The sequence below is a fragment of the Danio aesculapii genome, chromosome 7 (genome assembly GCF_903798145.1).
Source record: "Danio aesculapii chromosome 7, fDanAes4.1, whole genome shotgun sequence".
Classification (NCBI taxonomy): Eukaryota; Metazoa; Chordata; class Actinopteri; order Cypriniformes; family Danionidae; genus Danio; species Danio aesculapii.
Genome location: NC_079441.1, coordinates 37,602,499 through 37,630,056, shown reverse-complemented (window position 1 = coordinate 37,630,056; position 27,558 = coordinate 37,602,499). Strand labels below are relative to the sequence as shown.

The following is a 27,558-nucleotide window of genomic DNA, read 5'->3' as shown; positions in this document are numbered from 1 at the left end:
AACAAGGAACTAAGCTGAAGGAAAATTAATGAATATGTTTCTTTGACTCTCAAAGTACCATTAGCTGCTGACTTGCATGAATAACCAAAGTACCATTACTGCTAAAAATCTGCTTTAATTTATACTCAACAACACAAGTCTTGGCCTCAGTGTGATTAGGCTAAACCAGGGGTTCCCAAACTTTTTTAGTCTGCGACCCCCAAAATAATAATGCCAGTGACACGCGATCCCCAATATGCTCTGAGGTGGTTATACATATACAAACCTTGCATGCAACATGCACACCAATAGGCTCAAGTCTGTTTTTCATTTAATTCTGGAGAACTCCACTCAGAGATCATCCTATATGTTCAGTTGTGGCCTGTATTTATTTTTAATGGAGGTGAGTGTCTTTAAAGTTTAACTTGATGCCATAAAATCAATGTGCTGCATCTGACACTATTGCTGTGTCTTTAATATAATGTAGCCTAATCACCCCAGGGGTCGCAACACATGCATGTTGTTTTTTATTGTAACTATTAACTATTTTTATCTTCCGTGAGTTATGGATAAAATATGCTAATTATAATAGTTTAATCAAAATTATTTGATTTTTGGAAATCACCAAGCGATTCCCCCTCCTTATCCCACGACCCCCACTTTGGGAACCACTAGGCTAACCCAACATTTTCATTTTTGGGTAAACTTTCCCTTTAATCCCAGTATCTTCAAAGAATGTCTATGTAAGCTAAATGCAGTGAATCGGTATTTATGCATATCCCAGAATAGTAAACAACATTCACTGACCTCACTCCAGGAAGTTTGTTGTATTATATAAGACCGATGCTATACAGCGAGCCTCAACCCATCCTGCCTACAAACCAAAAAACGCAGAGAAACATTTGAGAAGTGTCCTGTAATTGGATACACACAGAGAAATAACAGATGCGTTAACAATACTAAAACGTCTATGGCTTGTTTACCACTACTGCAGCGCTTTCTGTTTACACTTTCAACCACAAAGTGATATTATTACTCATCTTATATATTACTTTTAACCTCTTCAGCGTGTCGTTCACACTGTCTCGGCGGTGATGTCACTCTTCTGATCTGTGTTTCATTATAAAATGGATGTAAAAATGTTGATGTTCGTACTTCTTGTTCTTTTTTATGCAGAGTGATAATTCAAAGCGAACTGCGATGACTCAGTGGTGCTGATGACGGAGAGTGTGGACCAGTTTAGGAGGCAAAGGCCTAGAAAAGAAAACGGTGCTGCTGAGAGAGCAGGATCGATCACTCACAAACACAGCGCTCTGTCTCCCCCTACCGTTCACTTCGCATAAATGGTGACACCAGGGAACTGCTCATATTTTTGGCAGATGAAGATAGAGAAATGATTGTGGGGTAAATTAGTGTATTCAGACTTACTATTTATAGTACACCATACAGAGCAGAATCGCAGTATACATAAAAGTACTGCACAGTACACAGTCATTGGAATAAATGAGTGTATAATATTTTGGATTCAAATATTAATGCATTAAAATACACTTTGTAAGGGAGTTATATCACTAAAATATTAAATAAATGATATATAACTTTCTTAATTAAAAAATTATATTATTCAAACATTTCCGTGTGTTTTTCGGTGTGTGGACTGAACTGTTTATAAACAGCTTTACGCAACGATAAAATATGTTTACTGAAAATGTAATTGATAAAAGCTAACGAATACAATGGTTTAATTAAACGCATAAGCGATATATTTCTTCTATGTTGTCCAAACAATATCAGGCCCACGCTGGCTGCACATTATTGTAACTTCGCTCAACGTGAGTTTCACTGAGTTTACATCCGGGGCTTTTCCCTAGGCAATGGGGGCGCACTACAACCGTTCCTTAGGCAAAGTGAAATAAATTCGCCGCACCGTTACATAAACTAGTTCTCTTCTTCTAAGTGTTCTTTCGCGCTCGGCAACACTTCTTTCGTTCTAGTTTGCACCGATATTCAATTAATCCCCAATCTGACGAATAATCTATCATGTTAGAGGAGTTATTTTGTGCGTTAAACGGCATGGTTTTGCTGTCCCATTATCTCTCTTCTGCGCGCAGTGATACGCCGAGCGCACAAGCTGGGGGTGAATGGGATGGAAGAAGAGTTCTTGTTTTGTATATCAGTTTCTGTCTTTTTATGTATTTTTGGTTAAAAATCAAGCGAACAAAGCGTTGAATCCTTCTGGTACCCTGTACAAAACTTTAAAGCGCTAAAGCGAGTAAATTCGACCGCGGGATGGTGTTTTAGTGGTGAAATGCCCGGCTGTTTGTAGATATATATTTAAATAATTGGTGACTGTGTGTGTAAGTGTATGAAGATCGGGGTTTGACTGCTGAAGGAGTGTGTACAAGGGTAAGTGCCCCTCGTTTTTTTCATCTCCATCTTGTGAACTTTTGGGAACGGTGTCTCGAAACTCTTTTCGCCTTCTTTAAGTGATTGTGATGGTAGTGATTTGAGTGGATGTGAAGGCGCAGAGGCAGCGCAGGGGGGTTTTGTTCATTTCTCTTTATTGTAGGAGTTGCAGGAGAGAGAGAGTGCAGCTGCAGTCAACCAAACGTTATAACTTACAGCCGTTACACAATAACGCCTCGAATGGCACTGAAACACCCCAAAAACGACACTTGCTTGACAGAACTGCGCTAATATGGATGAAAATGTGATTCCAGCGCGTGCCGTAGTTTTCACAGCGTGCCGCGAAACAGTGATGGGATGCCATTATAAATGCACTTTGCGCTTACGTTTACGTTCACAAGAACGAGGGACGAAATCTCGAGCGAAAATGGGATAAAAGTGTGTGTATCGCTACTCTTGATGTGTTGTGCTCGAGCAGCTCGCGCGATGTTGAGCTACTATTATTGTTAAGAGCCGCTAGGGCGACAAGACGTGTGATCATGAAAGATTTTCCCCCAGTTCGTGTACTCGGCACCACGCCTTGACATATCAGCACAAACGAAAGCTCGCTGTAATTAAGTCTCCTCCGGTCTGTTCTCTGATATGGCGGAGTGAAAGTTGTAGGCCTTGTGTAGTTGAGTTTGATGTGTGTGTGATTGTGTGAGTATATAAAGTGATGGTGCTGTTTCCGGTGTGGATGCGCTGGAACGCTGATGATGATGATGATGATGATGACCTTTCTCAAGCTTTTCAGATGACGCTCGGTCCGCTTTAACGACCGGGCCGTCAACAGCTTTTACTCTCGCAGTGCGTTTTACAACATTGTGTGTGTGTGTGTGTGTGTGTGTTTTGTGTCTGTTTCGGTTATTAGCTCGTTACTGTATGGCCGTCAAACATTATGGTTGCTTCTCATCAAAATCACACCCTGTTTTAATCCTTTTTCACTTCGAAATGGCTGCATAGTTATCAAATAACACAGTTCTCTCCTGTTCTTGTCAGTTTTTTCATGTTTTATGCATGTCTGGCTGTGCTCCATCATCAACTATGTTGACTGTACAGCCATTTTTCCCCCTGTTTCTGTTTCTCTTCCTCTTCACTCCACCTGCTTTTTCCCCCTGCGATGATGGGCCATCCAATACATCCAGCAAAATGCATTCAAACACTTAAACTTAACCTTTTAATGTGTAATAAATCACTTAAATGTCATTTTCATTTACACTAGGACTTGCAGTGCAATTTCATACTTTCATAATGCTTTTATTTTGTAGTTTATCATCGGTGAAGAAGAGGTGTGTTTAACGCCTGTATGTACAGCTATGAGGAAACTTGCTTGATTTATTAGGTGCAAGTTTGAGTAAAATGTTAATATTTGTTTTATTATTTAACGTTTTGAACACATTTTTCTTCCAAATTAGTATTTTTAAATAAAATGACAATTGGCCAGAACAACACATCAGGGCTATTGGTATTGTTGTTGTCTAAAATATTTAATGTCTGAAATCAAAATGGCATGATAACCGGATTTAAGGTTTACCGTGGTTTGGAAAAGCTGTTAAACTGTTCCTGCGCTATATAAGTTTTAAGTTTTGTAAAAGACTTCAGAAGGACCATCCACATCTAAAGCCACTTGTCAGCTCACAAATCAGCAAACACTTGAAAAACCAACCACTTTTACTTTAATCAGTTTACTTTATATCCAACAAAAACTCATGGTTTTTACCCAGACGTTAATAAAAGAGCTTATTTTAGAGTAGAAATCACAATACCATGATAGTGTGAAACCGTGATATATTTATCCAAGGTTATCATACCATCAGAATCTTATACCAGCTTATGCCTAGTCTGAAAACATTATTTTATAGTAAAACAAATGCTCTAAATGTCAACATTTGTATTTTAAATTCAAATGAAATGCGAGATCATTGTGGAATAAAACCAGAAGTATGTTTTACTCAAGAATATTATGTACAAATCCAAAGAAACTGAGAATATAAGTAGTCTATTACTTGTTTTCAATAGCTGTATACACATGTCAATATGTATATGCACATATTTAGAAAGCTACATGTAAAAAATATTTGCATTTGCCTTGGGGTCTGTTTTTTTAGCCTCAATGCATGGTGCCATCATGTTACTTTCACATAATGATGGTGAGGGGATCCCAGAGTTTTTATACTAAGTCACATGACCTGAATGGTTCCAGGGCCTCCTTTTCTTCAGTGTTTTTCTTCAACATTAGGCCCACACATTTATTGCCCTCCCCCAGCCTCTCAAATGTCCGTTTCCCTCCAGGATATGGAAACCATTTAAAGATTAAACGTCATAGATGCTCACAAGTTGCAATCACATTTGAAATATATGCACATGCTCTTAGCATTAAGTTAGTTAATGTACACGTAAGATTGCACTTTCTCTTATAGAGCTAAAAATAAGGCCCTACAATTCTTATTAAGTATTGGATGTTAGTTCTTAAACATTTTAATTACATATATTAGAATATTGGTAAGAGATCGGCCTTTTTTCATGTTGTTTCCGGCTTGAGATGCCTGGTAATTGATGGATGCTCTGGACTGTTGATTAGTAAACAGATACACTTATTGACAGGGTGATGCAAAGGTTACAAAGACTACAGTAAGCAGTTCTGAATAGCAAAGTTCTGAAAGTGCATAAGCATCTAAACTTGTTCTTCGTAGCCTGAGACATATAAATATCCTCTTTCAATCCTACTCTTTTGTTAATATTTCCCACTCTATAGAGTGCAGCCAGCCCAGAATCATCACAAAAACTCAATTGGTTGGTTACAGTCGCTTTTGGATTATTGCAGAAAGTGCGACCTGTTGAAGTTTAGGATGCTTATGCCAGTGTTTCCCAACCCTGTTCCTGGAGGCACACCAACAGCAAATATTTTGGATTTCTCCCTCATCAGACCCATTAATTTCTGGTTTTGGAGATTCTTCTAATGTTCTGATGAGTTGATTCAAGTGTGTTTGATTAGAAAGAGGTTGAAATGTGTACTGTTGGTGTGCCTTCAGGAACATAGTTGGGAAACACTGGCTTATGCTGTTCATTATAATAATCTTCACAAATGAACACAACTTCTCCAGATTTACTTTTAAAGGTAATCTATAAACAAAATACACCACAGTAAATACGATAATAATACATTAATAATTACATAATTGCATTTTCCTTTAACATTTGCAAGAGTGCAGTATAAATATAGTGATAATAATATGTTTACAAGAGTGCAGTGATGAATATAGTGCAACTGTGAATGTGAACTAGTAAAATATATTCGTTTACCTGTTCAGTGTGATGTTTAATGTCCCCCACAACCTCGTTTGTCTACTGCCAGTCATGCATGGTGTCATTCAAGATGAGTTGAAGCTTTAAAAACAATCATAAGAAGGGGTGTTGCTGATATATTTTATGTTATAGACTAAAACAATATATATTTTGATATATTGATCTCGTATTAACCACAGACTTATTTCATTAACTAAAACTCCTTGTTTACAGATTTTATCCTGCACAATTATGTCAATCCTGCAGCACTTTATTCCTGAGATAATATAAAGCTCAATTAAAGCATCGTCCTCAAGCCCGTGCAATCTGTTCACCTTTATCATCATAAACGATTATACCAACACACAAGCTGAACACAAAATGAAAACACAGTGAAACATGTTGACTGTTTTTCCATATGAGTAAATTATGTGCTAATGAAGTTATTGCATATGTGTGAAAGATCTTGCAAAAATAGATCGTGTTTGAGTGTAAGTTTAGATTGAGAATGGGGGCTTGTTCCTAATTTTTATTCCTTTATATTAATTTAAAGAGTAGTTCTAGTGCTTTAGCAGGTTTATTGAGCCAACAGGTGAGTATATGGTGTGCCAGTCTGATCAGACAGGTGTAGATTGTGTGTGTGTGTGTGTGTGTGTGTGTGTGTGTGTTTGTGTGTGTTCTGAACACTTTGGCTGTTTGCCCTTACTGAATACAGAGGCCCTAGAAAATGCCCTCTTTTTCTCCACTGTACAAATATGAATATAATGCAGCGTCCTTAATGGGACAAATTGTAACTACTTCCAGCAAGGTTTATGCGATCCATTGTATATATCATTTAAAAATCTTCCTTTGCTTAAATATTGTCCCGAGGTGGATACATCAGTGACTGGTGCAACTACAGATAGAGGATGCCACTCTGAAGATGAGTGAGAAGCTCTTAGTGTGTGGAGTGCCCATCTGGTAGTCTCTGCTTTCATTCGGATGAGAAGAGAGTGATGATCTGTGGCAGAGACAGAGACTGATTCTGTGAGACACAAGTACCGAGAACAAAAAAATAACAGCTTACAGAAACTAGAGAAGGCAGGAAGTAAGTGAATTTGCACTGGCAGAATGAAGCCGGGACAGTTCTTTTGTACGTGCATAAATAGTGAACATCATAACACTCAATTTGGTGGCTTTAGTGCTGCCTTGCAACTTTTGATGGAAGTATTGCAACTCTCAACATGGCAGAGCACACTTGTTCAAAAAAACAACTATTTTTATGTGATTTGAGCACAATTAATGATTCTACTCACTTGTAGTAAAGTATTTTTGGATCTTTCTCTGTTAAAGGGAGAAATAAAAGGGACAGTTCACCTAAAAATAAACACGCTGTCATCATTTACTCAACCTTTTAAACCTTTAGGAGATTCTTTCTTCTGTTGAACATAAAAGAAGATCATTAAAAAAAAATTGTAGTAGCTGTTACTCACTCTTTATTTGTTTCAAACCATTTTGAGGGATGTAAACAAAAACAATAGTCCCAACATATTTCCTGTTTTACATTTTTAATTTCTAGAGCTTCTGAGAATCCAAAAAGAGCCACATATTGAAGTTTTCAGCTTTCTTCGAAATATCTTTTATGTTCAACATAAGAACGAAACTCTTAGTCACCTGCTCGAGGGTGAGTATCATAAGTATAAAGTAAATAATTTTAAGTAAATTGATATTTTTTGGTGAACTGTCCCATTAATAGTGCTGTATGGCTGGCAGGGGGCATCATGAATTGGGCAATCAACTGAACTGACTTTAGGCTAAATGTACATTTTAGTTTTTACACCTTCATGAACGTTTTGCATATAGGGTTGTGCCACAAATTTCAGTCAAAACAATTTTTGTAGTTTTTAATTTGTCCGGAAATTATCACTTGTCATTACTATAAAATATTTTGAGAGATGTAAACAAAATCAATGGTCCTAACGTATTACCTATTACATTTTTTAATCCTATAGCAGGGGTGTCCAAAATTTTCTTATGAAGGGCCAAAAACCAAACTTGATCGAGGGTGGTGGGCCGACGCTAAATATACCAAACTGCATTACAGTAAAGTTGCCATGGTAACTTCATAATTTAATAATGTCTAAAAATGTACAGAAAGAAATACTTTAATCCTATTAATAATTCTATATATTTTTTACATTGTACTTCTTATAATATAATTTCATAATATTTTTTTACTCGATAGTGAAATATATGTGTACTAACAGGGTTTTTAGCAATGTGCCACACATGTATATATGTCAACATCTAAAATCATGTGTTTTAGGGTTTCATGGCCCTTAAAAATAGGATTAATTCACAACATTTAATTGAAACATTTAATTTCAGTTTTTCTTGTAGCTCAGCAATTTAAGAAACAAACTAAAGGCTATGTTAAATTAGAAATGACGATCTGTGTTTGAGGGATTCACTTTAACCTTCCCCATCATTTGTCCCCATCTGATTGGTTGGCGGGCCAAATCAAAAATTACCATAGGCCAAGTTTGGCCCACGGGCCCTAGTTTGGGCATCTCTGTTCTATAGATTAAGAGAATCCAAAAATTCAATTCAATTTAGTTCACCTTTATTTTTATAGCGCTTTTACAATGTAGATTGTGTCAAAGCAGCTTAACATAAAAGATTGTAGTAAACTGAAACAGTGTAGTTCATTTTTCTATGTTTAAGTTCAGTTCAGTTTAGCTCAGTTCACTGTGGTTTAATAATCACTACTGAGAGTCCAAACACTGAGAGCCACATATTGATAAATAATGTTATGATAGCTGTTTTAACATTAAGTTATGACTGAATTGCCTCTTATTACAGTTATGAAATAGTTTGATAACAAGCAGGAAATGTTCATGCGCCAATGACACGACCACATTGAAATGGTCTATATCTAGCTGTTGTTTCGTAATTGCAAAAAGGTATAGATGCTCATGGTTACAAGTGCTTGTTTGAGGAGATTCAAAGATAATTGCATCTATCTATAACTGTATTCTATAACTCTCAAAGTACAAAGAAAATTGTATCACACTTATATCTAGGACAAGGATGAATATTTGTAGTGCATGTACTGCCGCTTGTGTTCACATATGCTACAATGCAATAGGCTAGATTTCAGGAAGAAATGCAGCGGAGATGATGTGGTGAATGCTGCTTATGTAATAACATAATAACGAATGGCATGACTGAATGATTAGGCTTCTCCCAAACCTATGTTTGAACTCTATAAATGTCAGTTTCAGGACATTACGCTAGTATACTGTAGATATATCGATGTTTAAAGGAAACATTCAGTTTGTAGTTTTTCTGTTTCTTGAAATTGGTTCCCCGAAAGTGCTAATTCACGCCAAAAAGAAGATTTAGTCATTCTATTTTTATTCTGTAGCACATATTTTGAAGAAAATCTGTCTGATCAATAAAAATCAGTGGGGTGATGTTTGCCAAGTGTTCTTCAAAATGTCATCTTTTGTGCCACAGAATTTGACGAGGGTGTGCAAAAATGAGGACTTTTCATTTCTGGGAAGAACTGTTCTTTTAAGTATTAAACTTAAGAAAATAAAGAAGGACTGATTTCTCTTTTTTCCCCTCTAGTAACACTCCAATTTCTGTGTTCTCTCAATTTGACGTTAAATTTGCAGTTTTTGCATGGAGCCCAAATCTTTATCCACAGAGATTCCACTTTAAAGATTCCTTCTGACATCTTTTCTTCAATATTCTCCCAGCGTAGATTTGTCATTCTTCGGAGCGCTGCTGTGTGTAAATGTGTGTGCTCTTTACCATCCTCTCTTGTCTGTTTCAGCTCCACCCCCCACTCTGCCAGTTGGATGGTGTTCAAGACGGCAGACGTTGGGAAGGTATAGAATAATCCATTGTCACAAAAGGGGGTGCACAATTTCTAACACAACTGTGCTGGTCAGTTTCTTAGTGTTTCACTGGCTAGCTAATTAATTTAAACATGATTCTAAACTACACCTACTGCAATTACACAAAACAGCAGCATAGCTACACAGTTCTCAAGAGGTTACTTCACAACATGCTCTTAGAAGCTGACAGAGAGGGAAACGGTTAATGCATGCATCAGCATCATTTCCCCCAAAGACCAATGACAGAGTGAAAAAGAGCAGGATTGGGTATGTGCAAAAGAGTGCTGTTCAGTTTGATCCTTGGTGTTCAGGCAGGATTTGATGAGAGTAGTTCTGATTGAATCAGTACACACAGATATATCCAACTCACACTGAGCAGATTTAGGCACACTGGCTCAAGCACACCAACAGATCTGTCATGGCATAGTCATGCACACTGCCAGACCACAAAAGCAATTCTTTATGTATATAAATATATAAAATGCGTGGTCATCCAATAACATCTCAATTAATGACATAATATGCTCTTATTCGCCAGGCAGCTGTGTTGGGTTTTGGGAAGAAGAGGTCGATGATGGAACTGCAAAATTTACAGGAAGCACTCAAAGTGGAAATCCAGATCCATCAGGTATCCACAAATGCCCTCTCAGTAGTACAGCATATGGATGGAGTGTGTTTCGCCTGCAGTACCCTTGTCTTCCTCTAGAGGTCACTGCATCGGCACGTGTTCCCCACTCCTGAGAATGCTAAAACTTTCTCTTCCTTTCTTGCAGAAACTCGTGAGCCAAATGAAGCAAGATCCACAGGTGCGTCTCCCTCACTGAACATTTCTGTTACTGTTTGATCGATACGCTCTCATATATACGGGCCGCTGGACTAGTGTATCAGGGAGGAGTGTGTGTGTTCTTTGTACAGAATGCAGATCTGAAGCTGCAGCTCCGTGACCTGCAGGCCAAGATCACAGCGCTGAGTGAGCGGCAGGTGAGAGCGGCTCTCTGAGAGAACACCTGCTGCCATATCAGTGTTCTCTATGAGCATACACGTGTGTCTTGATCAGTTCAGTTACTTCAGGTCTAAAATGTGTGTCCCGAGAACACGAGGCGATCTTGTTAGGTTATGAGACCTGTGTTACATCATGGCATTGTTTTGTGTTGTATTGTGCTGAACATTTGTGGTGCGATTTGTGCTTTTGTGTTGCCAAATGAACTATTTGCCAACACACACACACACGCACAAATCGAGTTTTCCCGCCTTTTTCTTTGGCATTTCTTTTAATGATGATTAAAGGGATAGTTCGCCAAAAAAAGAAAGTTCTGTCATCATTTGCTCACCCTTGACTGGTTTCAAACCAGTTTGAGTATTGTTGTTCTGTTAAACACACTAATATTTTGAAGAATGATGGAAACCTGTAACCCAGGGGTGTCCAAACTTGGTCCTGGACGGTCGGTCCAACCCTAATTAAACACACCTGTACCAGTTAATCACTGCGTCCCAAATGGCACACTATGCACTTACATACTCAACAGCATAGTATATATGTTTGTAGTGTAGTCCCAAATAAAACACTTAAAGTTTTTTACTAGGCAGAAATTCAAATCTTTTCCCAGATGAGGTTTGACAGTTGCCAAATTAGCTAAATAAATGACACCTAGCCTACCAAATAATACCTGCTATGAGTATAACCGCATTCACCATCGGGAGGTGGTATAATCACTCTCGTAGGAGAATTTTGCTTTCACAATCCAAAATAAATGAAGTGATCCACCATCAGTGCCTGAAAGCTCCGCCCCTTCCGCAACGTGAGTAAAGCAGTGGCCGTTGAGTGCGTGAAGTGTCCAACAATCCACACTTCATTTTAACGGTTAAATAAATGCATCATCGGGTATTTAAAGTGCAAAATGCTGAGTTTTCAGTGTGAATGCACTACTTATTACTAGATATACTAGAAACCTCCTGGCAGGTGTGTTAAAGCAAGTTGGAGCTTTTCCTTCCAAAGATACGAATTATATTTATGTGCAAAATTGTAATATCAGGTAAAACATTTGTGAATAAAGCATTGTTTCCATCCAATGAGGCAAAGAACAAAATCATCACTTCCTGATAAACTGGCACCAAATAGCAAAAAGAAATATGAAATTTGCTGGAGTAGGAGAAGCCACTCTGGGCCTTTTTTCGTATATAATAAATGGCTTGTACCTCAGAAGACAAAGAGGAAACACAATGAATGCTCAGTGGCTTTTGGAGGCATGAGAAAGGGCTGAGCGATTTGACCTAAAATCAAAATCATAATTAATTAAACATTTTAACTTGATTCCGAATAATGAACGATTATTTTATTTATTTATAAATTTTTTTTGCTCACATAGTTCACGGACAGATTTTGTACAGTAAATATGAAAAGTAACGCTCAAGAATAGGTCCACCATCCTACTTGACCAGAGATCAGATTTGGCTGCAAAGTGGCCGCAGAAGTATAAATCAGCTTTAGTGACACTTGTAAACACTCACTCCAACAGGCTCACTGCTTTCCCGCGGCTCTCCACGTCACCCACACTTGTCACCGCAATCAAGCTGACCAATCACAGAGCTTGTGCTAGGCATCAACACGACGTGTTGTTACATTTTTTAAGAGCTGTGCATCAGCCACGGCGATGGGTATGTGACAATGCGAAGGCTGCGCTGGACCATGCGCATGCGCTCGATGCAGAAGTATAAACAGAGCAGGGTCATGTGACTCCACATGCAGTAGGCAAAGTAATGAAAAAAGCAACCTGAAAAAATGTGATCATTTATAGGTTCTGAATGTCGATTTCAATTACTTTTCGATAAATTGCCCAGCCCTAGCATGAGGCACTCTTTGGGTTCTGAAGTAATAATACTGAACCACTTTGATGATAGACTTTGGCCGAGGTATTTTCGAAAGACCAAAGCAACATTTCAGATGTTGTCGGTCCTTTAATTCCATCCCATCATGCCCATTTTTGCCATTAACATCTGTTAAAATAACTTTTTTATGCATATGCTGGAATTTATTCTGTAATCTTCTTTATGCACATTTTTCTCATCAGATAAAAAGTTTATACTACTCAGTTGTGTGCATACACAAGCAATATTTACATGAAACATAAGCAATATTTCAAAATGTGTATAATTATAGGTTATAAAATTAAGTTATAGGTTACAAATAGATTAAGTTAATTTAATCCTTTTTACTAATTTAAGTGGATTGAACATAAAACCATTAAGTAAAATAAAACCTTTAAAAAAATATATATATATATATATATATTCAGAATTGTGTTGCTTCAACTCATTTTAAATTAATTAAAAGTAATTTGGACAAATAGCAAAAGTATTGTTTAATACTTTAAAAAAAGTAAAAGTGATAGCTATTGACATAAATAGTAGGAAAAACAAAAACTATGGAAGTCAGCGGTGACCGGTTTTTGACATTTTTCAACAAAATCTTTTGTGTTCAACAGAACAAAAAAAACAAGTAACAAGACAAAAGTGATTAAAAATGATGGTAGAATTGCTACTTTCGGGTGAACTATCCCTTAAATGTCTGGAGATGATTGTGGCGTACTGTCCTTCGCTTGAGTTTACTGCACAGAACCTGAAGTTCTGTGGAGGAGATGGAGAAAAGCTGTGATGTAGTCTCGCTGCAGTGAAGAGGAATTTTAATTAGCGTCTCAAAGCTTTTTTTTAAAGTAACAGAACAGAGCAGCTGCCATCAACGGAAGACAAACACACCTGAGATCATCTGTCGTTCTGCAGAGAAAAAGGAATAAGAGAAACACAAGGTCAGCTCTATAATCATAGCGACTGAAATGTACCAGCCTGCAGCTCTATTTAATAAAGTGCGCTGCTTTCCTCGCTCGCACACATTCGGTGTCCGGTGGAATTCTCCCAGATCTAGGAGTGTGTGAGTCTAACAGATGGTGGATGGAGCCTGTTAAAGCTGTAATCAGTGCGAGGACTGTGCTTGGGGGTTGTGTTCAGTATTCATTAATGTAACTGTCACTCGCTCTTCACTGGTTACAGAATCAACACATACTCAGCTGAACACAAACAAGCTGTAATGCACATTTGTAGCCTGCATTGAGTGAAGCCAGGCGCTCTCAAACTTTTGATATCTCCATTCTTCAGTTTTCTCTTCATGATGAGGTGTCCATATTATCTTGATGTTGCTTTGTGTAAACGTGCTCATGTGTGTCTGTGTGTGTCTGTCCAAGTTTTTTTTTTGTTTTTGTTTTTTGAGGCCGAACTCTAATAAAGAGTAAACAGCTTCAAATGCATTGCAAAGAATGTGAGGAATGATCATGCTAGTTATTCTGTTTTCTCGATTAGTTTTTGTTTTACAGTTATAGCAGTTCTCTGTAAGTATGCATTTATTTTCAGCTGGAATGTTTGTTTTTGTTATTCCTTTTGATACGATTTCTATTTCTGTCAATTTTTGTCGATTGTTATTTGAATGAATCGACCACTAAACCAACGTAACTAAAGTATTTCTGTTTTGATTTTTTATATAAATATAGTTTATTATATAAATATAAGGTTCAGCATGTTCCTCTAAATGGTAAGGATTTAGTAATTATTTGATGCGAACTCATCTAAAATTAAATATATAAATGATAATTTGATCATGTTATAAATTTAAACTAGGGATGCTCATTTCGGTGCCCACTGACAACTGCCACTCGTTAACTGAATATTAACGGGTAACTGGTCAGATTAATATTAAATTATTATTTAATAAAAAAATTATAATAATTGTCGTGTCTATTTGGTGTCTGACACATTAAGTATTGCATGTAAACTACTGATTTATTTTAACATGCGAACAACAGCATACAGAACTGAACATCTTCACGCACCTGCAGTGTTTCCAACAGCATTAAAAAAAGAATAAACTAAATAAAAAGAATAAAATAAATAGGCCTGCCCAAGATATTTTTCATTTAAAGGACAAATTTAGATTACAAAGCGTAAACACTGACTGAATTTGTTTTAAGAACAGGCATAGGCTTTTTGTTCAATCATATTTTTTTTTCTTACGTCAAATAAAAATAGGAGGCTATCTCAAATCGATCGCTTCACAGGAAATATGCATTTAATTAATGCTCCGCTGTTCTTAACATCATATCACAAACATTTTATATATGTCATTAGTTTAAAGATTATGTCTTGAGCAGCTTGTGTGCTTTTATTTCCTCTCTCACTCGCGGTTCATGTGCACGCTGCACTTGATGAAAGACAATGACAAGGCTCATATGTTGACTTTTTGTAAAATATAGGCTACTATAGCATACAACAATTTTGTTGTTTACATATATTGCATAAATTTGCATACATGTTTTATAAGCTGTAAAACAAAAAATTCTGTCAATATTAACAGCAACACTGTTAACAGTCACACCAACAGCAAAAACACACAGCGCGCAGGGCACATAAGCAGTGCGCAAAACGCTCACAGCAATTAATAATAAATAAATAACAAACCATTCAAAAAATGCGCCTCTTAATGCAAAAAGCACGTTTGCTGTGATCGGCCCCTTATGCAGCCAAACTTTATAAAATAATATTTTTTAATTATTTAATTTATACTATCGGTTAAAAACGCACCATTTCGGTTAACGGTTAATCAGTAATTATGAGCATCCCTAATTTAAACATATGAAAATTTCAATTTTAAAGGTGGATTTCTCTGCCACTAGCAGTGCCAATGAAATGATGTATTAGTAGTATAATGAATGATGTTCCCAAACACTCTTGCATCTGTCATTTAGTTCTTTAAAGTAAGCACTTATCCAAAACATTGAAGTTATACTTTTCCCAACATGCTGCATTTTCTTAGGCAGAACACAAGAAATCAATACATTTTGAAGAAACTTTTTATGATTGCATACAAGGAAAGACTATTTTAAAGCAAAGGCATTCCTTTCAGCCATTTGCTGGACTTAATTCATAGTCACAATTTGTGGTAATGCTAATATTTTACTGCAAAATGTTCCTGTTATGCCATAATTCAGTTTCCTAAACCACTTTTAAGATGTTTGTGAAGGCAGAATACTGTTGGCCTCCTGCCTGAGAGAGACCGAGACAAAGAGAGAGTGATGTTCAGCTGTAGGGACTCCATGTTCCCACTTGCTGTCAGCTCAAATGGGCCAAAATCCAACATCACAAACTCTCTTATCAACAGCAGGCAGAAAGAGAGGGTGTGAGTGAGAGAGACTTCATTGCAGGTACGAGTGACAGAACACACAAAAAAATGAACAGGCGCTTGTTCCCTCTTTCTCCCTCAGAAAAAGGTGGTGGAGCAGTTAAGGAGAGATCTACTGGTGAAACAGGAAGATATGAAGCTGCAGACGTTACAAGCCGATGGGCAAACGTCTACTTTGCTCATCACACAGACACAGACGCCTCTGCCTGCTGCTAGCCTCACCACTCCACAGGTACACACGCAGCACACAGCAAACAATACTTGAGTGCATGGAGTACAATGGGGTACACTGAGTTCTGTCTCTGAACACAAAAGGAATGCCAAGCCGAGCCATTAACTCCAACATGACAAAAAGTGCCCACAAATATAACAAAAGGTCTGTTTAGAATTGTATAAAATATAGAGAAATTTTGAATAATGTGTTAGTTGTGTTTTTCCATACAATTAGGCTCCCTGCGAACAAGCCTGTGCTGCTTCTTAATGGGCCCACTTAGGGCTAGCACAAGGATGCCCAGCAGGCTGCCAATGCAGATCACTGGCAGAATGTTGGCCCCTTAATGCTGGCCTCATGTGGGCAGCTCACACCTAGCCTACAGTAAGCCCTCACTAGACCCACACAGTGATTCTGCTTGTTAAAGTTTCTGTATGTACGTTTTTGAATCTTCTAAAGCATAAAAATACGAAAATGTATTTACAGATAATTAATAAACATGCTAAGTGAAGATACTTGTTTATCTGAAAATCAATGCTAAAGTTTGAAAATGTGCATTTCCTCTATGTCTTTGTTTTGGTCTCTATAACCTGCCCACTGCCAGTTTACCCAATTATATCTTAGCATTTAGCATCTTAGGTTGCCTTGGTGGAAAAGACATCAAAACGTGTTTAATTTCAGTCTTGAAGACTGCTGCTGTGTGACAGCAGTAACCTTCGAAATGAGACGCAGATCCAGAGTTTAAAAATCCACACTAGGTGTTTTTAAATTAGCAAATAATATAAATATTATAAACGTAAACATTAGCCTACATTGTAACATTGTCTTAACAACATGCAACACAACACGATTCCAGCGACAAGCAATTTTCACTGTCTGCAGCACACACAGCCATTCAGAAGCACAGAATAGTCCATTGCACTTCAACAAAATGGTAAGGTTTAGAATGTGATTAATAAATATATATTAAACCTCTCTAACTGTATTAAAAGAACATGCTGAGTGATTCATATTTGTTGCACTGAGTCGCCATTTTAACGTTTATTTTCAAACATGTACAATTTTTTTAAGATCTGAGGTAAACTATCTGCTGCTGCTTTCAGTATGGCAATAAATGTAACGTAAAATTATATTAAAATTCACATTTGTAGCATTTAACTCTAAAAAAAGTATATAATCACTACCTGAGATGATCCTTTGTCATAGAATTTAATGCTGTTGGTTTAGCCATAAGCAATAGAAACCATTTCCAAAATAGACATTTCTGGTGATGTTTTGGACAAAAACTTTAACATGGAAAAGTCATGGAAAAGGCTCCATAGTCAGGCTTATTTAAGCATGATGAAAACTCAACATTTTGCATTTTTTTTATGTTAATTCAATGAAGTTCTGCTATCTGGGGTTTGTCCTCAAAAGCAGGTTACAAAGTTTGAAATAGATCAGATTTTAGATTTTTAGGTTTTAAGAGGTCCGTAAGTGTTAAAAGAATGACAAAATAAGAACTTTAGTAGTAAAGATGTATTATTCATAAACAACACAATAGAATAAAACAATAAACTCAGCCTGTTGAAAGAGTACAGTTCAATGCATTGTACCCTAAAACAGTTCAGAAATCAAGGTCTTCTGTAGAAGTCACAAAATAATAGTCCACCGGTGTACAGTGGGGGAAATAATTATTCAACACGTCACCTTTTTTCTCAGAAAAAATATTTTTAAAGGTGCTGTTGACTTGAAATTTTCACCAGATGTTGGTAACAACCAAAGAAATTCATATATGTAAAGAAAACAATATTACTAAGTTTATAAATTAAGTTATGTGTTATAAAATGAAGGTGACTCCGTGGCAGTCTCGTGTGGCAGTATCACTAATATAGACACAAATCATGTGACGGACCATTTCAAATCTTCGAACATTAAAGTGGGGCCTGCCAATCCAGGGCCAGTGTGAGCCTAGTAAGGGCTTTGTGGGGACTAGGTGAGGGCTGCCCATGCAGGGCCAACACTAATGGGACAACATTTAGCCATTAAAAGGGCCAGACGGAATCTGCAGACGTTTTTTGCTATGTCTGCGCAGAGTTTTGATAAAAATCTGCGGAATTATTTTGCAGAATTATTCATAACTAAAACCTTAATATGTGAAATAAAAAGTAATATCTTTTTAAGTTTTATTTAATGTTAAAAATGCAAATCCAATTAGATCTACTTTATTTGGTAAACAAAGCAATTCTCATATATTATCTCTACTAAAAGACAATAAATATTACTTTACAAATTGTATTGTACATAAATCAGTATTACTGAAATTTAAGTTTAAAACTTGAATTAATATAGATTTACACACATTTACTCAAGCAAATAAACAGAATTAATGTTGGGCTAAAATCTGCGGAATTCCGTGTGGGCCTAGCCATTAATCAAACTCTTAATATCTTTTTGTTAAAGAAGAAATATAAAAGAAGGTTTAAAAACTCTAACCATTGACATTCATAGTGTTTGTTTGTCCTACTATGGATGTCAATGATTACCAGATTCAAAATATCATTATTTGTTCAGCAGAACAAAGTCAAGGTTGAAGAAATGATGGTATAATCTCTTTAAGTAACTGCTGAAAAAAGGTCTGGCAGATTTTGTCCTTTGAATATGCTATTTAGGGTAAAATCACAATATTCACAGTAGCCTAGTGGCATTAATAGAGAGGCCACAGTATGCTACAAAGCAATAAGTGCAGGGAGATTCAATACCTATACAAGAATAAAATGAAGTTTACAATGCTTTACATGTTTGTGACCCTGTAGAGCTCTGTGGCCCCTGTCATTGCTTCAAAGACTCTACCTCTGGTGCTGAGAGCTGCCACGCCTGCCTCACCGATCATCATGACACCAGCACCTACCATCACAGTGGTCACAACCCTTGGCAACACGCTCCTGGCAAGCCCTTCGTGTGCAGATCCTCAAAAGTCCCCAGTACACTTCCAACCGGTCATCCAGTCGAGTAATCAGGGAGCAGAGCCAGTGCGAGTCATATCCAATAGCACAGTTGTTGTAAGTAATCTGGCAGTCTTTTTTCATAGCTAGTTCTCACAAAAATTTACAATTCTGTCAACAATTTCTTGCCCTCGTGTTCTTCCAAACCTCTGAGAACTTGGTTTATCTTCTGAACACAAATTAAAATATTTTGGATGAGACCTTAAGCTTCCTTATCTTCCATAGACAGAAGTGACCCAGACTTATTAAGGGTGTACTCACACTGTGTACAGTTGCCTTGAACCGGGCCAAAGCATGCTTGTCTCCCTCAACGGCCCGCACTCACATTACATTCGGGCCTGGGCACGCTTACGTCATCGAGGATGCGATGGTCAGAAGCGCTCTCACTCAGCACAGTGGAGATTGCTTTAGTTATATAGTTTAAGTCGTTTTACATGCAGTGACACGCAGTCAAATATTTCGCAGAACAGATCAGCCACTTTTGACGCTCATAAACAATCATAAAGTCCTCGTGCTGCAGGAATTAGGTTTGCTGAAGGTGCGCAGCTTTCGTGCAGTGAAGGGTTTGCGTCTTTAATAAACTACAACTGTTTGCGTTCATTGAACCATAAGAATGATTAATAAATCCATATGAAACAATCATTTAAAAGTCACATCTCACTCCATCTCAAGCCAGTTTCGGGCTTTGGTGCGTTTTGCACTCACACACAAGCGTACCGCGCCTGAGCCCAAGTGAACTGCACTCTGGCACACCTCTTCCAACAGGGCTAGGGCCGGCCAAGTGAACCGTGCCTGAGCCCGATTCAGAGCACTCACACTTCTCAAACAATCCAAGAAACGGGCCTGGGCACGGTTCGGATAGCATAGTGTGAGTAGGCCCTAAAAGTCCAGAAAGGTACCTAAAAACATTGTCAAAACAGTCCACGTGTCTTCAATGATTCAGTCAGAATTTCATGAAGGATGAATGCGCACTTTATACTGACACTGAGGAGAAGAAACCATAGAATAAAAATGTTATGTCTGTTTTTTGTGTGCATAAAAGTATTCTCATAGCTGGAAAATAGTCCGATTGAACCACTGAAGGCATATGGTCTGTTTTGCGGATGGTGTCTATGGAGCTCTCAGATTTCATCTAAAATATCTTTATTTGTGTTCTGAAGATGAATGAAGGACTTAAGAAAATGACCTGAGTAATAAATAACAGAATTTTCATTTTTGGTGAACTAACCCTTTATATATTTGCCTTTCTCAAATGTTAGAGCATAGCACTAGAAACGCCAACGTTGTGGGTCTGATTCCTAGTGAATGCAAGAAGTGATCAAATGTGTACCTTCAAGTTGCATTGAATAAAAGTGTCTGGCAAATACATAAATGTAAATGTAAAACAGTAGTTTTGTTCTCTTAGGCCTGCTTGTTTTGCTGACTACATTTGCAGTGGGATGCAGTTTGGTGCTGTCTGAATTGATTTAGATCTTAAGCGCTCAGGGTTGGTTCTTTAGACACAGTTGTTTTATTATATTTTTCCTCTGTTTGTGGCTTCAATGGTTGAAGTTATTTGTTCTAAGATGTCTGGGGCTTTTCACACTGCACTTAACCCCGGGTGATCACCTTTCTAAACACAGCTTTTAACCGCAGTAAGAGGAATGTTTTATGCTTGTAATTTAGAAGGAGGCATGGCATTGCTTTTTGCCCAGAGTTATGAAATGCTTAATTGAAGCAGTTTCGAAAATGGTAAAGAAAAGTGTGCATAATGGACTTCTGAAGACTTTTAGTCTGGCTTAGTCTGAAAACTTCATTCAGCAAAAGCAAAATAGAGCATACTATAGTCTGTATGTAGACAAATTGCTGTGTGCGTTTGTCCAGTCAATCACAATGACACACCAAATATCCAGATTGTTAACCCAGGGTTTAGGATTGTTTTTATGAATTAATTGTTAACCCTTGGAAATTATAAGCAGTGCATAACAAGAAGAAAGGAAAGCCTGGATTGCCTTTACAGAGGGTTTAGAATGACCCAGGGTTAACTATTTCAAGTGTGAAAAGCCCACATGTTGGACAGGTTAGTAAAGTAAGGGTTTCTAAATGGGCGGTCTTGTCACAGGTGCAAGCTGCCTCCCAACCTATCAAAGTTCCTCAGTTTGTCCCACCAACCAGACAGACAACACGGCCAGCCGCTCTACCGCAGGTTTGTTTCCATAGAAACCCTTCACACCCTAATGCCTGGCTGGACTAGTGAAAAACCCTCACCGCTGATTGTTAGTGTGCTTCTATGTGTCTTGGATTTTTTTTCTCCACATTGTTTCCGTGCTCTGGGTTTCATTTCTGTGTGCTTGGATAGTGGTCAGATTTGCCGTGTCTGCTTTGGCTGTTGCTTTTTACCCTACAGTGAAATGATCCATAACCCTGATCTCTCTCCAACAGAAAGCTGTGGTGTTGTATTTGCTGTGGTATATGAAGTTTGTGTTTATGTACTCGTATATGCTAAAGGTGGTTGTTAAAACCATAATCATGCATCCCATATCTAATTCCTATCCCATACACTACCTTTCTAAAGTTTTGGGTTGCCAAGATGATTTTAAAGAAGATTTTTAACCTCAGCAAGGCTGCTTTTATTTGATCAAAACAGTTATATTGTGATGCATATGAATAGATAAAAGGATAATAATTTACTTGAAATGTAAAAATCTTTTGCAGCGTTTTAAATGTCTGTAACCTTTGATAGTTTTAATGCATCTTTTCTGAGTATACGTTATGTATTTAAAACCCGAGAAAAGCTAACTTTTTGACCCCTAACTTTTGAAAGCTGGTTGTTATGTTGTTATTTTCTGTTTTTAATCAGAACTTGATGGATGTGTACATAAAAAGAAAGAGATGGTTAAGGTTATACATAATTAAACATTAGTTTGTCTTAAGTAACTGGTTTAAAGTATTGTAAAAGAACAGTAGGTAGACTATAAGTAGACTTTTGGTATTAAGGCTATTGTGGAATATTAATATAGAGATTTTTTTTAGTAAAAAGTAAAAGTAAAAAGTGTACATTTAAAAAGTCTGCTGTGTGAAACTGCAGTATTTACTACAATTTCTATTTTGACACCTGGTTCATTTTTAGGCTTTTTGGCTCTAACATTTTTTCTCTAGTCACTTCACGAATTGATGTTCTCTTATTTCTCTGTGTATGTGTGTCAGGTCAGGCCAAAGCCTCCAGTGTCTTTGACTCCAGTTGCTGGTCAGGTCTCTGTGCAGACCTTGCAGTCGCCAGTGTTATTGAGCACTGCCCTCCCATCCTCTGGTCACGTCCAGCAGATGCGTATCCTCAATGGCCTGCCCAGTCCTAACAACACAAGCATCCTGATCTCCCCATCTACACACATCCAGGCCTCTGCGCAAACACACATACATCAGTTACCTCACAACAGCCCAAGCTCTGACAACACGGTGAGGGGAAATTCTCCATTTAATCCATTAAAACATTCATTAGCTTACTCTGAAACTTTCGATGTCACAGTACATAGAAAGAATCTTTAATGCAAGCCAGTACACTCAACGGCCATCTATGTTCATCTTATACTAAAGTAGTCTGGAACTACTGTAAAGTTTTTTACAATAACTTAAAGACAGAAATGTTATAGGATTCTTAATTAATGGTATATTTTTTGTTGAACCCATGTTCACATTAAGGCCCAATCCCAATTTTATTTTTGTACCCCTACCCCTTTCCCTTGGCCCTTGAAACAGTGTGAAGGGGAAAGGCTTCAAAAATTACCCCTAAGAAATGGGACACCACTACAACACCTGCACACGTCATCAAAGGTCATCGCGATCTCTTACTACATAAAAGATTGACAGCAGTGACTGCTGTAGTTATTCCAGTTGCGTTATTTTTTGTTATTTATCTTCAGAAAACACACGAAAACAACATTAACATTATACCAGACACTGTAAAAAGGTAATTCCCGGTCACCAGACTTTTCTGACAGGGTATTCCAGTGTCAGATGTAAAAGAATGTTGTAGGACTACTATACAGGAGTTATTATGGATTATAGATAGCGAAATTCAGCAGTTTTTATATTAGCATTTTTTTTTAAAGCATGATTGTAAAACACCGTTATGAATGTATTAAAACATATGCTTATTTGTTGTTAAAATTCAAAATAATGACAAAAAAGTACTAATTTGTGCATCTCCTGACTTCCATGTACAGCCATGCGGCTGTTGTAGCAGGTGGATTGTGGGAAATTTTTGTACCCCTTGGTTTTGAGTGGTCCTGACAAATCTCAGTTTCAAGGGCTATCTAGCTATTCCCCTTAGCCCTACGCTTTCAAGCTAAAGAGAATAAGGGAAAGGGCTAAGGGGTAGAATTGGGATTGGGCCTAATTTAATTCTTAAGTTGAATCAATGTGAATAGATTAATAGCAGAATTTAGCCATAAAAAGTACAATACTCATAGTGTCTAATCAGAGAGGCACTGCATGCATTGTGCCAAAAGAGATGTTTAGCCCCACCCACTCCCGTGAAGAGACATCACTGATCCAATCTATCAAATGATCCTAAAAAAGAAAAATGTAATGATTCCACAAAATTGAGCAGCTTAGCTGTTTTGAAGCCTCCAATCCCACCAATCGATGTGAAAGAAAAATAAGCCAGTGAAAAAGCTGCACTGAGCAAATCTTATTTTAGCTCCTATGAAGTTGGATTGATCAAATAACAATATAAATGTTGTTTTTATAAAGCTATCATCTGTTTTCATTCATTTACAATTATAATTGTACAGCACATTATAATAATTTCTAATAATAATAATAAATGTGCACAGGAGTAAATAATTAGGTCCCATTTTACACCAAGCGTTCTTAACTACTATGTACTTACATCAAAACATAACTTTAAATATATAACAAAATATAAGCAGAATGCTTCTAGAGCTCTTGAGGTAGGATACAGGTCGGGTTAGGGACCGGATTGGTGGTATGGGTAGTTCAAGGTTGGGTTAAGGTTTAAGGCATGGTGTAATTACAAATGTAATTTCATAAATTAATTACAGATGTAAGTACATGCATGTATTTAATCAAACATAAGTACAATGTTTAATTTCAGTGGAATACATATTAGTTAAGGCCACTTAATATATTTTAAATGTAATATGATCATGTAGAAAATGATAGTACTTCACATATTGTGTTTATGATCACGCATTGATTACCTAGCAATCATAAATACATAATAATACAACAATACTTGAATTGTCAAATATTAATGCATTTTTGTATCTGCTTCAGATACCTGCAGTGGAATATGGGACAGAGCCAAAGACTTCATTGCTCATCTCTCCAGACACGCCTACACACACTTCACCTCCACTGTCCTTAGAAACGCCATCTTCACCCGCCTCCACCAACACACACACTCCTTCCTCCAAACACCAGGAAAGCCCTCTGGTAAAAGAGATTCATGTTTGCACAACTGTTTATAATACCGATAACGATGGTGTAGATTATGATGATTGCTGAGATAATGGCATGCATTCTTTCCACAGAAAATGGCCTTCATGTTGTCTCTGGGACTGGTCACACGCGACTATTTAGAAGGTCAGGAGAATGAAATGTGTCTCTCTGTGTGTGTGTGTGTGCGTGTGTGTGTGCGTGTGTGTGTGTGTGTGTGTTTGTTTGTTTGTTTGTTGCATGAGCGTTTATTGACCTTTCCCTGTTTGTTTGTGTAGAGATTCAGAGCAGGCGTCAGGAGCGTAAGAGACGAACAACAGCAAATCCAATATATAGCGGAGCCATGTTCGAACCAGAGGTAACAAACATACGCTAAATGATTAATCGAGCAGTTCAGTTCAAATAGACTGGAGAAATCGGATGGAACAAACCATGCTTGTGTGTTTCAGAGGAAGAAGAGCTCTGTGTCGTATCTGAGTTCCATAAACCAGTCCAGCAGGAAGAGAGGTAAGCTCAGCCAATCACACTGTCTCTCTGTGCCTGTGCTGGATATTTTTGCTTGCAAATATCCAACATCACAGGTTGTTTGAGGTGTTTGCTGAGGCGAGCATCAGTATTGCTTTTGCTCCTTCTTTGGGGATTTAACTTCCTCACCATTTGTGCTGCTCACTATAAAGATGCAATGCAAAACCTGATGCTTTATTCTGTACTTGGCATGCTTCTAAGTAGGCTTCTGCCGGTATCAAATGTACCTGTCGTGATTTAATTGATGAAAAATGATAACAACTTTTATTATTAGGCATTCATTTAGAAATTAACATCACCTAAGATTAATAAAAGCTGTTATAGCTGTCATTACATCGACTTTAGTTAAATCAACTGATGTTAAACTGAATCCTAATGAGTTAATGAGCTAAATACCTATAAACGGTCATAGAATAAAATGTGTAAATGTTAATTTTTGAAAATACAGAGGCTTCAAAGCATTTGGTGCTGTGACTCTTAAAAGGCACTTTAAAAGTATAAATAATAATTGAAGTATTCATTCATGCATGTTCATTATCATGATATATGGAATTACATAATATCGGCATATGCCTACTTCCAAGAAAAATGAAAGGCGGAGACTTGGTTCTGTAAGTCGGTTATTGATTGGATGGAGGCAGATCTAGAGAATTTGTAGTTGATAATAGGAAAAGGACAGCTCAGGACAGGTTTATCTGACTCTTTACACCTGCTATCAATACGTCTTTTGTCAAAAGTCGAAAATGCATTAGATTGGATTGCATTAGCAGTGTAAAAGCATTTTATTCTTAAACAACCATGTTGAAAAACATATCCCATGGTCATATTTCAAGATGACAATGCCAAGACCTATTACGCTCAAATGATGAAAAAAAGGCTTATTTTTCGAGCATGAATGGACCACCGATAAACTTGTGTGACTATTTTCAGTTTCATAAGGTTCCTTTTACAGCATTCATTCATTCATTTCCTTCGGCTTAGTCCCTTTATTCATCAGGGTTAGCCATAGGGGAATAAACTGCCAACTTATCCAGCATATGTTTTACACAGCGGATACCCTTCCAGCTGCAACACCCATACCATACACTCTCATTCACACACATACACTACGGCCAATTTAGCTTACTCAATTTACCTGTAGCACATGTAAATTGTGCTACAGGTAAAACAAGACAAAAGACTGTTTAAACGCTGTCAGGAGCAGCAGGTGAGCGCTCAAACGCCATAGAAAATACTGTGTTTTTTGTGGTAAATTTTAATTTGACAGACATGGCACAGAACTATGAAGTTTAATGCATTGTTTCTTGTCCGGTCCCACTTCATATCACATCTCAATCATGCTGTGAAGATCATTGATTTTAATAGAAACCAGATAAGTAATGGCATGACAGTTGATCGGAAGTGCTTGAGAAAATTAAGTCCCTGTACTTATACACAATCAACCTGAATCGTAATATCTCAATGTTGAGTAGGCTTTACGGATCAAATAGTGACCAGCTTTGGAATCATTGTTTAACCACAATATGCAATGGCACAAAGTTTATTTCCATCAAGAATTGCTTTCAGTTTTGTCCAAGATCTTGTATTGACGTTACTTACAATGGGAGCACCTCCACCGTCTGCCCCTGAAGAGAAGTATTCTCTACTCCAGCGCATCTCAAAAACATTCAGTGGGGTTCAGGTCAATTGGTGGTCAATTAATGTGTGAAAATTAAGCCCTCTTTCACAGTTTGAGCCCAATAAATCTTGGCATTGTCGTTCTGGAAAATGGCCTTGGGATACGTCGTCTTACATGGTTGTTTAGAAAATAAAAAGCTTCACACTGCTAGTGTTAGTTGGTGTTAAAGCAATTGCTGCCAAACATATAACATGCCAGAAACATATTAATCGCTGCAATGGAGAGCCAACCATACACTGTTAAGCTTTAGTTTACTTGAATCCAAAAAGCAGACTTTTTTGGCCAGCCAATGTATTAACAATATCTGTGAAATGTGACTTTTGACTAATCATTTGTCTAATTTTATTGCACTAAAATCATTTGCCAGTCATTATTCGGTGCTTTAAGCCTATTTTCTACACCTTTCATCCTGAACTGATCCACTCTCCTTTACTGCCATCAGTCAGTCTTTCTCTATCTCACACAAGCACACATTCAGCAGTAATGGCTGTTTGATTATGTAATGTGCTTACAGACACTCTGCTGTGGAGTGGCCCTGGAGTGTGTGCGTGTGTGTGTGTGTGTGTGAGGCAGGAAGAAATGACCCTGCGGTGTGTTAAGTGGAATAATGATTGTCTTCGGGCTGCTGTAAAAGTGTATACATTAGTAAAAGACTCAGACAGTGTCCTCATCCTACTCTATAGATTTACAATTAGACAAGTTGTGCGGATCCTAAAGGTGTGAGAGTGCTGCATCATTAGCGTTGTATTGGACAGACTCAAATACAAAAACTTAACTGCAACGATACAGCAGTGTATTTTTTTTAATCTTTGAAGAGCAGTGGAAAGACAGGTCATATTAAAGTTCACTCTAACAAAGTGCTGAAAGTGCAAATAATAAATTTACTACAATGTGTGCTCCAGTAA

At 37.5% G+C, this 27,558-nt stretch overlaps 1 protein-coding gene across 4 annotated transcripts in view; it reads left to right on the top strand.

Annotated features, from left to right (window-relative positions):
- The first annotated feature begins 2,138 nt into the window (after positions 1 to 2,138).
- phf21aa (PHD finger protein 21Aa) overlaps positions 2,139 to 27,558 on the top strand; it is a 37,252-nt gene continuing 11,832 nt past the window's right edge. For 2 of the 4 annotated variants that reach the window (XR_008838091.1, XM_056461862.1), the window contains exons 1-13: positions 2,139 to 2,385; positions 9,530 to 9,584; positions 10,132 to 10,221; positions 10,367 to 10,399; positions 10,509 to 10,574; positions 15,899 to 16,048; positions 18,823 to 19,068; positions 21,113 to 21,196; positions 22,198 to 22,446; positions 24,289 to 24,447; positions 24,546 to 24,597; positions 24,729 to 24,808; positions 24,900 to 24,957. Coding sequence is in view for 3 of the 4 variants with exons in the window: in XM_056461862.1 (XP_056317837.1) it covers positions 9,555 to 9,584; positions 10,132 to 10,221; positions 10,367 to 10,399; positions 10,509 to 10,574; positions 15,899 to 16,048; positions 18,823 to 19,068; positions 21,113 to 21,196; positions 22,198 to 22,446; positions 24,289 to 24,447; positions 24,546 to 24,597; positions 24,729 to 24,808; positions 24,900 to 24,957 (1,297 nt within the window). In the remaining variant the exon portion in view is untranslated. The remainder of the gene's footprint in view (positions 2,386 to 9,529; positions 9,585 to 10,131; positions 10,222 to 10,366; positions 10,400 to 10,508; positions 10,575 to 15,898; positions 16,049 to 18,822; positions 19,069 to 21,112; positions 21,197 to 22,197; positions 22,447 to 24,288; positions 24,448 to 24,545; positions 24,598 to 24,728; positions 24,809 to 24,899; positions 24,958 to 27,558) is intronic. The other 2 variants (XM_056461864.1, XM_056461865.1) reach the window with 2 other exon arrangements.